Consider the following 11,408-nt stretch of genomic DNA (forward strand, 5'->3'; position numbering starts at 1 on the left):
TCCTCCAGTTCTTTACACCCAAAATTCTTATGTCCTGCCACACACATTTTTCCCATCTTAATCTTGTTCTTCCCACTCTTCTATTTCCTTCTGGTTTAGTATTAAGTATTTTCTTAATCATTCTATTCTCGCTGGCACATATTATGTGTCCAGCCCATTCAAGCCTTTTCACCTTTATAAATCCAATAATGTCTGGTTCATTAAATAGTTTGTATAGCTCATGGTTATACCTCTTCCTCCATATTCCATTTTCTTCCACTGGTCCAAAGATATATCTCAGGATCCTCCTTCCAGATATACTTAACAGTCTTTCATCCGATCCTGACAGTGGCCAGCTCTCAGAGGCATAAGATAGCACTGATCTTATAAGTACTTTATACATCATAGTTTTGGTTTCCCTGGGTATTAATTGGGATTTCAGGTGTTTCCTAAGGCCATGGAGACATTTATTTGCTGCAAGTTCACGCTTTTTTATTTCATCACTGATATCATTTTTACAGTTAACTTCTGATCCAAGGTAAGTGGAACTACATACAAATATATATATATAACACAGAGTGTATATCCACATATTCTTGACCTCAGCACTAGGCAAAGGTGAGAGGTCAGCTTAACAACCTGGCCACTTTATCCCAAAGGAAAGAGGCCCTGGTATCCACTAGCTAGGAACTTGGGTGGCTCCACAGCCAGTTTGGACACAGTGGAGAATAGAAAATCTCGCATCTGCCAGGAATCAAATTCTGATTCCCTGGTTGGCCAGCCCACAGTCCATCGCTATACCAAATGAGCAATCCTGGCTCAACCCTTAGAAGGTCAGAATACAAGTAATCTCACACTTATAATTAACACTAGGATCTGAGAAAGGCGACGAAAAGGGAAGCCTCAAGTGTGAGACAATAAAATATGGCCGCAAGTACTAAGGGACTCGGACACGAGAAAGACTGCTGGCAAGAGCCAGCAGCACATACAAAAGACAGACCGGTCCTCTAGTCTGAGATGTCACCCCACAGAAACAAGACTGTAACTGTCAAACAGTAATAAATATCTGGTCATGAGCTCCGCATGGGGCTCAACACCAAGGCTTACTGACTGACTGACTGACTGACTGACCATCAGTCACAATGTGACTTTGACTTATGAATAATAGAGGCAGAAGCACGTGAACAAGTGAGCAAGGAGACAGACATGGGAAGTTTGTAGTTGAACTAGAAGTTGGCCTGTTAAGTCTAGACATTTGATTAGATAACTTTATTTATGCATAATATTTGGAGCGTGATTCAGTGAGATTGTTACAGCTCCCGTGAAGATTACTGCAGATAGATTGAAGAGATCAGTGTGGAGTGATTGTACATAGTGTAAAGCAGCAATAGGGTTATAATTATTTGTAGTTACGGCCTGTAAGTATCCAATTACCAATCCAGACCTGCGACTTACTCCCTGTGATACATATGACAATATGAACTACTGAAAAGGTAAGAGCATACACATTACATTTGATATATGATCATAAAGTGACAGTAAATTCGTTGGTCGGTGGCAGAGAGCTTCTCATGGTAGACCTATGTCAGATATTTACATCAGAAACACTCCAAAAGGAAAGGGTTTGGGAACATGTCATGGGAGTGTTAGGGACTGTAACTAGAAATCTATGGTTGGGGCCTGCCGCTGCTGCTTTGTTGAGGATCTTTCCCTTTTCTCCACTAGCCTCAAACGAGCATTCTTCTCTCGCCTGAAACAATATATTAACTGTTAGCAATTCTCAATGGCATGTATTACAATGACACTAAAATATAGCAATCCTGCATTTGGTAAATATTTCTTTGGTCCCAGCCAAAGCTCAACAGAAACAATGCACTACTCTCCAACATTCAGTGAATTCTGATTGAAGAAATGACCCACATTTGGTGCAAGAAATTTTTCTACCTTTAAGAACTTGTTCTGCAATTTAGTGTGATTAGTGAAATGCTACATTTGGAGCATAGCTCTGTATGGGGTGGAAACATGGACACTTAGGGCAGTAGATCAGAAACACCTGGAAAGCTTCGAAATGTGGTATTGGAGAAGGATGGAGAAGATCAGTTGGACCGATTATGTGAGAAATGAAGAAGTGTTAATTAGAGTCAGTGAGCAGAGGAATATTCTACATGAAATAAGAAAATGGAAGGCTAATTGGATTGGTCATGTTTTACGCAGAAACTGCCTTCTAAAAGATGTTATTGAAGGAAAGATAGAGGGGCGGATAAAAGTGACAAGAAGACGAGGAAGAAGTCATAAGAAGATGCTGAATGACCTTGGGGACAGAAGAGGATATTTTCATTTGAAGAAGAAAGCTCTAGATTGCATCAAGTGGAGGAACTGTTTTGGAAGAGACCGTTGACCTGTCGTCTTGACAGACTACTGATGATGATGGTCGTTGAAAAAACAATATTTTTCTGCTGGACGTTACAACACAACCAAAATATCTGTAGTGGTATCAAATACCGGATATGCAAAGAATGTTTGAGGCACCACAGTTGCTTTGATTCTTGCCTGAACTTCTTTCAGAATTTCATATGTCATTAATTATTTCAGAATTTAATGTAATACTAGTGTTGAAAATTCAACAGAAAGTCTCGCTATTTGTTACAGAAGCTAGTATGAATTTCTCTTACTTTCTCCCATATTCGTTTACAGTCCACCGTGTTACTGAATGAAGCATCCGGTGTGCATTTAATGCCACCTCCCATGCACAACACGCAAATCACCTTTATACATCATACTACACTTCACAGATTCACATCAATATATTAGCACTATTCACAGCAAAGACATAATTCAATGAAACAAAAGACTGCTCATTTGTTTGTGACCTACTACATAATCTAGCTTCATACAACATATTAACGCTCAACAATTCACTGCTATGGAAACCCAATATTCTATATTTTCCAAGCTTTCACCTCATAATTACTTTATTTACTTATATATATATGGGGCTGAAACTTGGACACTTAGGGCAGTAGATCAGAAACACCTGGAAAGCTTCGAAATGTGGTGTTGGAGAAGGATGGAGAAGATCAGTTCGACCGATTATGTGAGAACTGAAGAAGTGTTATTTAGAGTCAGTGAGCAGAGGACTATTCTACATGAAATAAGAAAATAGAAGGCTAATTGGATTGGTCATATCTTACGCAGTAACTGCCTTCTAAAATAAGTTATTGAAGGAAAGACAGAGGGGCAGATAGAAGTGACCAGAAGACGAGGAAGAAGACATAAGAAGATGCTGGATCACCTTGGTGACAGAAGAGGATATTCTCATCTGAAGGAGAAAGCTCTAGATTGCATTAAGTGGAGGAACTGTTTTGGAAGAGATTGTGGACCTGTCGTCTTGAAAGATTACTGATGAATGAATATATGGAAGGATTTGATATTACTGATTATGTACTATTATTTCTTTGTGAAGATAGAAAATTTCTTTAATTACTTACATAAAGGAAATTACTTTATTACATATATTGTTAACTTCACAAAGAAAGTGAAGAGTTTCCTGATATAATTTTACAGTCTCCATTTAGTGAAAACGCCAATTTTGAATAAGAAAAGCTATTACTCCAGAGATTCATTAAATAAGGACTACACTGTATGCAGAATTGGCACTAAATCTGCAGATAGGGACTGCCACTGCTACTTTGTTAAGGATATTTTCCTCTTCTACACCAGTCTCAAATGAATGTTTTTTCTCTCCTGTAACAACATATTCTTTGGAATTAGTAGGTTTGTCTTTTTCCATCATTTGGTATTCTAGAGACTAGAAATCATGATGTTTCAGAAACTGATCTGTTTTCATCCTACTCAGTTGGGTCCCTTACAAAGAGCTAACTGAACAGGTGTCTTCCCCCTTCACCTGAGGATGGAAACAGATCAGTTTCTGAAACATGTTTTCTATTCTCTAGAATACCATTTTATATAAAAGTCCAAAAACCCACCATCGTCAGAACACTTTAGAATCAACATATTCTTTATTCTGTATTTACTTCAGTAAAGTGAAATATTCACTTACTCGTCTTCAATTTAAGATCTTTCTGTCATATAAAACCCTAATTATGTTAGTGTTATATGCATCTTACTTTGAAGGAAGATCATTCTTAACAAACGTTTCATAATACTGTCTGACCCTAAGAACGATGTGGTAAGTCAGCAATTCACAACTTACCGCTTCCGCAGCTTCTCCTCAGTCTCTGGTGAAACTTCCTTTGGTGGCTCAGCTATAGCTCGAATTAGAGTTCGCAGCCGCTCTAGAGCATCTGCCAAGTTTAGCTGCTGGAATCGTGTCTTATCAGAACGGATCACCAGGAAACCTTCTTTTGTTATCTTAGCACTGTGCTGAAACATACACACTCTCAATCATAAGATCGGCTCTCCTGACCTTCTAGGACTGTGAAAGAACATAAACACATTGAGGATTCAAAGCAGACTGGTTATTGTGTGTACTGCCCAACTTAATGTTACAAAGTACATTTACAGACGCTGTATGATTCTCAAAACAAACAGTGATTTCTTCCCTCTAAACAACATTAAGAAGGTGGTGTTTGTAACAGCGATAGAGTATGTTTCCATGAGGTATGAAACGAATTCCTATATACAATGTGATGTATTTTGGCTTCAAAGAGTTAAGGTAATATTTCATAATAATTCCTAAACGAATCCACAAACAAGAATGATAAACATCCACGGAAATTTTTGAGCTATTTAAATTTGTACAGGCAGTGCCAAGCACAGGAGGTTAGCTCCTGGCTCCTTGTTGCAGATATGATGTAGAGCAGAAGATATGGGAAGGCCTTTCTCCAAACTTCTTCAGTTCTCCACTGCAGGTCATCATTCTACCATTACTCTATACTCATCTATCACAGCCCCCTGAGATGTGCGACAGCCATGAGCAGGCAGCACATTGTTATGTCCTCAGTTGGGGGATTCATCTCTGACCTGACACCTGTCTGCTTACAGAGTGACAAAGTTTGTTTTTTTCAAATTTATACACTCACCAGCCAGTTAACACTACATATGATACACAGGGCCGCTTTTCTCATAAAGTCTAGTATATCATTATGCAAACTGTTCCCTTCCTACAGTACCATTCTTTCTTACTATTAAGTTCAGATTCACTGTCAGAGTAACCACAATTACATCCATTCATATTAAATTCCCCATCTGACGGCAATTCCTCATCAAATTCCCTAACATACATGTCATGTTATTTAGAACTATCCATCTTTGCTTCATTTAACCTTTATTTCAGTACTTCCGCAGTTACAAGGGTGGGTGGGGGAGAAGTGTCACTGAGCAGGATGGTCTAGCAGTAACACTCCAGGCTTGTATTTGGGAGGTTCTTGTTTTAGATCTCATATAGAACACCAGCCATCCTGACCAAGGTTTTGCATGGTTTTCCTCAGTCTCCCTCCTTCCTCCCCATGCAAGTTCCAAGAGAATACTTCAGTTATTTGTGTATTTATTCAATCTTTTCTGAGAGGACAAAACAGTACATCAATTAGGCCACAACTCCCTTTTTCTGAATCCTTTCAAATTCATCAGTGATCCTAGAACATAATGCTAGAGCAGTGGAGATTCTGTCAGTATCATTAAATAACTCATAAAGAATCTCAGTTTGAAAACTACTGCTTCCTTCTACCTTCCCAATTTGCCTATCATCCTACATTTGGCGCCATATAGTTTAAATGCTGATAGTGCTGGAAAATAGATCTGAAAAAAAAAAAGTGTTTGAGGTTAGAAATTCAGAAGACTCAAAAAGCTAAAGCTATGACTGACAGACAGCATGGATCAGGATTCCTGGGGACAGGGATTGGAAATCTGTAACCATGAAGTGGAAAAGCTGGCTGGAAGAACTGCTACAAAAGGCCCAGGATCACAGAGGGCTGCTAAGATGATGATGATGACAGTTAAAACCAGGAGGCAAAGTCCACAGCTCTGTCCATTGAACAATCAGTATCCAATGACACTAATTTAATAAATAAGTCTTACTTCGTCTAGGATCCTCTGCTTAATATCCTGTGATATCCACTCAGCTGATGCAACATGGAAACGGAGATCGACCTTTGTGTTGACCTTGTTGACATTCTGACCGCCAGGACCAGTGCTTCTGCTGTATGTTACCTGAAGTTTGTCTGAAATACAGGTGACACCACTCACATTAGTACACACTGCATACCAAACATCGTGACTGAGTGTGCAACACTCTTACTTCAAAGCCTGCAGGCCTGAGTTTCAAATCCGAGTGTGTAAACTGGCACAACCACTTCNGCTCACATTAGTACACACTGCATACCAAACATCGTGACTAGTGTGCAACACTCTTACTTCAAAGCCTGTAGGCCTGAGTTTCAAATCCGAGTGTGTAAACTGGCACAACCACTTCCTTCCACATCCTCTCCAATCTCTTGTTCGCTGTTAACCAATAACTCAATGCTATACAGCAGGTGAGGGGAAAACTTATTGATGACTGCCACCACATATAATATTCAAGGCAAACAGGTTGGTCGAGCAGTAATGCAGTAATTCTATCCTATGTGATTGTGAGGCCATAGCTTACTTAAGATTTCATCAACTGGATCAGTTCTTCATGGAACCAAGTGACTTTTATGATGCCCCCATAAATAAAGTCCTACGTTTCATTTGAAGTAAAGGATTAATAAGGGGTTAATCCAAAGAGGAAGCACAATAGGACATTGAAGGTCGCAGTGCAAGGGCCGGATTTTATGGCCCACCCCTTACGCACATACATACATATATATAATACATTCAGCCCTCTTGATTTGTACTCAGGAGGTGACCAGTTTGAATCTTGGATGGGGCACTATCTATTACCACTGAGGTTTTTCATGGTTTTCATCATTCCCTGAAGGGAAATACCACAGCAGGATCTCACTTTGGAAATGACTGCTTCCTTCCAAATCCTTTCCAATTCATCACACACCTATCACCCTATCATTTGACACTATATAGTCTATGATGCTGGAAAACAACCAACCAAAAAATTTTCTTTTCAGAGTTTTTGGAGCCATAACAAGTGTCCAGGTACACCTTCCCATGCAGTGGGTGTTTTTTAATCCATTCATAAAAAAGGAATTGGCTAATATTCTTTTCTGCAAGCTGTACTAACGGGTTGCAGGAAGCCAGTGATGCAGAGTCTGGCCATGCCTGCTGTGTAGCCTGAGATACTGAAAGCACTGTTAACTAAAAACAACTTTAGTAAATAAACACAGGCCGTGGCACAGCTCAAGCGGTTAGTCGCTGGCTTCCCACCGCGGCAGCCTAGGTTCGATCCCGGGTCTGGTCAACTGGGAATTGTGGTGGACAAAGTGGCGCTGCGGCAGGTTTTCTCTAAGTACTTCGGTTTCCCCTGCCAATCTTCATTCCACCAATTGCTCCACAATCATCCTCACCTATCATCTGGGGCAGGTACAATAGGCCAGAAGTGGCCGCAGTACAAGGGACTTAGTCCCACCCCACTAGCAATAAAAAAATAGTAAATAAACAAGCATGTTTGTAGTGTACCCAATATTACAATAAAGTTCTGTGGCTCTTTGATTGTGATGTTATCACATGACTAAAAAGGAGGTCACTGCAAACTGCAAACCCCTTACCTCATAGTATGACAGCTGCTGGTGTCCGTTTTGTAATGCGTGTATATGTTCTTTTACCAGAATCCTGCCTGCTACAGCTTGTGGGTGCCCCAATGTCCATCATAATAACGTAAAAGTTACATGCCTTGTAATGTGGCCCAAAAGAGAAAATATAAAAAAGCCAATGATGGTTGCCAAGCTGCTCATATATATATAGCAAGTTATTATGAGCTGTACACTCAATAAATTATTTGATATAGGCCATATTTTCAGATGCAGCCTATGGCATGCACAAGAGGGGAAATATGGAGTAGTATGACAAGCAGCACAGCAGTGGTTCCAGCTACAATGCAGGAGGAAGGCAGGGTGGTGCTCTGTAATTAAGGCCCTGTTATAACACATGCATATTGTACCTAGTCAACCTGACTTATCTTTTGGAAGACGACCAGCATGCTGCTGTGTAAAACAGATTAATGGTTTAGGTTAGACATCCAAAAATATTATTCCTCTGTGAGAACTGATAAACCTCAACATAATCATTCAAGCCATTACCCCTGCACATGGCGGACATAAAGTGCAAATCACAAGTTGTGTGAAGAAAACTGTGTACAATGAAGGAATGAATCTATACATTGGTCACTTATGTGTGGAACCTACTTGAACTACAGATGTTGAAATTAAATATTCAGGTATTGAAACATTTATTTGTTGCCTAATTACTTATAACTGCACACAATTATTAATTTCTGCCATATGTGCAACATGGGCCAAGTTCAGACCCTCAGATACCAGTCTTATGAGCCAGTGCAGCAAGCCGGCACAACCCTGGTATCCATCCTAACAGCCATATCAAATTACAGGAGGGCAGTTATAACATCACACAGTGAATGACCAGGTGTAACATTATAGAGAATATATCTAGCACCATGTTTCCTCCAACATCATATCTGTTTAGAGTTTGGAAGAGATTCTTGGAGACACAGTATTGTGGTTCATGCACTGAAAATATAAATGCAAGAAGGCTGGAAACTCACCTATTGGTATGAAACCTGAAAAATTGGGGCAGTTGGGATCTACCGGCACCTGAAACAAAATATTTACTTATTACTAAACCTTGTAAACTCCTTAAATTCTAAGATCCAGAACTTTCAGCATATGGATGCATGTAGAACTTCTTAACATTCACTTTGAAATACAATTTATTTGCTGAAAATCCTGGAAATGCCAAAAACAACATTATTTTTGAGATCAGAAGCTCTCACAGCAGTGAATTTTAAATTACTGTCTTCTGGGAAGTGATACCTTGTAGTCCAGAAGATGGGTATTAATGCCTCAAAGGAACTTGCTACATCCCTCTTCTGCCTGTATCCAAAAAATGGAGGCAGGATGTTCCTATGAAATGGCAGTAAATATCTACAAGACTACAAATGGTCATATCCCAGAAGATATTAATCGTCACAGCTGCGGCCATGAGAACTTCAAATCTCCCTTGTACCTGATAATTTCTCTATTCAGATCTGATCTAAACAAGAAAACAGTTTCACACAAGATGGAAACCAGTGACTGCTGACAACCAGTCAGTTCTCTAATGAAAGAAATTTCAAATGCTTCCTCCTTTAATAGAATAGTTTCAACACTAATATAATTATATTTATCCTAAAAATAAACTGAAAACGAACTATCTTATCATTATTACGTTACTTGGGTAAGTACCACATTCTAGGTTCAATGATTTTCGTTACACACCATTCTGTTTCTAGGCAATTATCATCACTATACTAAACTGGGAAATAAAACCCTGTGAGGAAATTGCAGATGAACTGTAATCGTTACACTAAATATTACGTTACGTTACAGCCCCAAAATAATATAGTAGGTGGGGTAAATTGCTGCGGGTCTTCGTTGGGGCAGTTAACCTTGGTTTCGGTCCTTGTCGGTACTCATATTTTTGTTCCTCCCAAAGCTTTTTTGTGCTTTTAGATGTGGCTTCCCTTTCAATGGGGATGATTTTACAACGCTTTACACTTCTCAGTTCGAAAGGAAGTAAATAAGTCTGGCAATATAATTTGATTCTAGCAGCGTTATATAACCCCATTATTAGATTTACCCTCATCATTTAGTACTGAACAGCAAATTTTTTAAAAACAAACCTCTGTAGGAGTAGTAAGCTTAAGACTACTACTGGGATAAATATTTTCTAGACTAATTGCACTTTTGTAAGAGAACAAACTACTCGAGGCACTGATTTGGCGACATAAATATCGCATGCAGTCCAATTTTATGACATTCATTTCAACGATTCCCTTTATAACCTAAATGTTGTAAAATCAACTTCCATCATCACTAGCATCACAAGTACACTTCTCACAGATGATCTCGATAGGGATCCGTGATACCAGCGGTGTTTTTCAGGTCCTTGCGTGACATCCACGGATTATATACTGCCTGATCCATGATTTTTGCGCATGATTCCAACCGAATGCAGATTTAAGAGGAGATGGCCGGTAATAACGACGAATCTTAGATATATGAGTAGGTAATTTACAGTAACTTATGTACATTGTGCTGTTGAGCCTAAGTACATTAATGTAAGCTAATACGCCAGACTAAATTGACAGTAAATGCATGGTAGGTTTGTAATGCTGCAATTTATAGCACAGACCTGTCTTGTTTATTCTTTCGTCATGTAATTTTTTCTCCGCAGAACCTTTGCTAAACTCCCAGCTCTAGTACGCAAATCTATACCACGCATTGGATCTGATCTACGTTAACACTGATCCACGTCACACACCTGCCGAACCCCATCATTGACTTGCTGTACTAGCATTTTTATGCTTCAAGTTTCAAGTATGTGCTTTCGCGCCATCTGAGATCACATACTATGTACCATCCGATATTACTGAGCTTTTGATCTTCTTGTAACGTCTTTCAACACTCGGCATTCCTTGTCTGTTAAATCCACGTGTTTGACGACTGTGTTTGCAGCTAACAACCATACCAGTCCCATGGAGACCACAATGAATGAAATAATCGATTTTTTTTCGAGAGTGAACAATGGTCACACCCGATGAAATTATTTTATTTTACAAATTAAATTATTCCGCAGCGAATAACCCGATTTTATATTCCTGTGAAAGGGGAAAAGGACTGGAGTAACAGATTCTCTTATGGTTCGAAAATAAGCTTGTTATTGACATTTATCTCGATCCTTCAATAAGTACGCTTTGTCTGCTAATTTTATTTGCTCATAAATCTTCATTATACAATGCCATAAGCTGGGAGGAGTAACTAAATCCATCAATTCTATTCCGTCCTTCTCTAAACGTGTTAAATTAAACAAGACCATGGTACATTTTCTTTTTTTATTTTTCTGTTCGAGAATATAGTTGATGAAATATTAGGCCTATGTTTGAAAAATGTTCGACTGAGAGACTATGGTCTTTGTATATACCTGCATATGAAAATTTCTGTCTTCTGGGACATGACACCGCAGATTCTATCAGAAAATCACCAACGTTTCGGGAGAACCTGTTACTCCCATCTTAATTGAAGAAGAGTAAGCTGCTCAAGAAAACTAGCGTGCAGGTAGAGGAAAAGGAGGAACGGAAACAAGATTGAAAATGGAGCAATGTGAAACCGTGATTTGTAACGGGACGGGGCCAAATGCTTCATGAGGAAAAGTTGAAAACATCCCTTTTTCTTGGAGGTGGTACTTGGTTTCATCATCGAAACATTTTTATCGCGATTAAAACTGCAGTTAATCTGTAAACAATAATAAATGAAGAGACTTTC

General features: G+C 39.1%; 1 protein-coding gene across 1 annotated transcript; it reads right to left on the bottom strand.

Moving 5' to 3' along the window:
• Positions 1–1,220: 1,220 nt before the first annotated feature.
• LOC111875415 (peptidyl-tRNA hydrolase ICT1, mitochondrial) lies at positions 1,221–9,997 on the bottom strand. Its single transcript, XM_023871655.2, has 5 exons — positions 9,767–9,997; positions 8,651–8,699; positions 6,016–6,158; positions 4,193–4,362; positions 1,221–1,729 (listed from the first exon to the last, which is right to left on the bottom strand). The coding sequence occupies exons 1-5, from the start codon at positions 9,905–9,907 to the stop codon at positions 1,639–1,641; spliced, it is 594 nt and encodes a 197-aa protein (XP_023727423.1). The 5' UTR covers positions 9,908–9,997; the 3' UTR covers positions 1,221–1,638.
• Positions 9,998–11,408: the final 1,411 nt, after the last annotated feature.

Source organism: Cryptotermes secundus, unplaced genomic scaffold, assembly GCF_002891405.2.
Source record: "Cryptotermes secundus unplaced genomic scaffold, Csec_1.0 scaffold15, whole genome shotgun sequence".
Lineage (NCBI taxonomy): Eukaryota > Metazoa > Arthropoda > Insecta > Blattodea > Kalotermitidae > Cryptotermes > Cryptotermes secundus.

Excerpts from the sequence above, each read along its gene's own strand:
- LOC111875415 (XM_023871655.2), bottom strand. The coding sequence starts at position 9,907 with ATGAATGTCATAAAATTGGACTGCATGCGATATTTATGTCGCCAAATC. Across the intron at positions 6,159-8,650 it reads TTCAGGTTTCATACCAATAG|ACAAACTTCAGGTAACATAC; the intron begins GTGAGTTTCCAG and ends CCTGTATTTCAG. Across the intron at positions 4,363-6,015 it reads AGCAGAGGATCCTAGACGAA|CACAGTGCTAAGATAACAAA; the intron begins GTAAGACTTATT and ends TGTATGTTTCAG.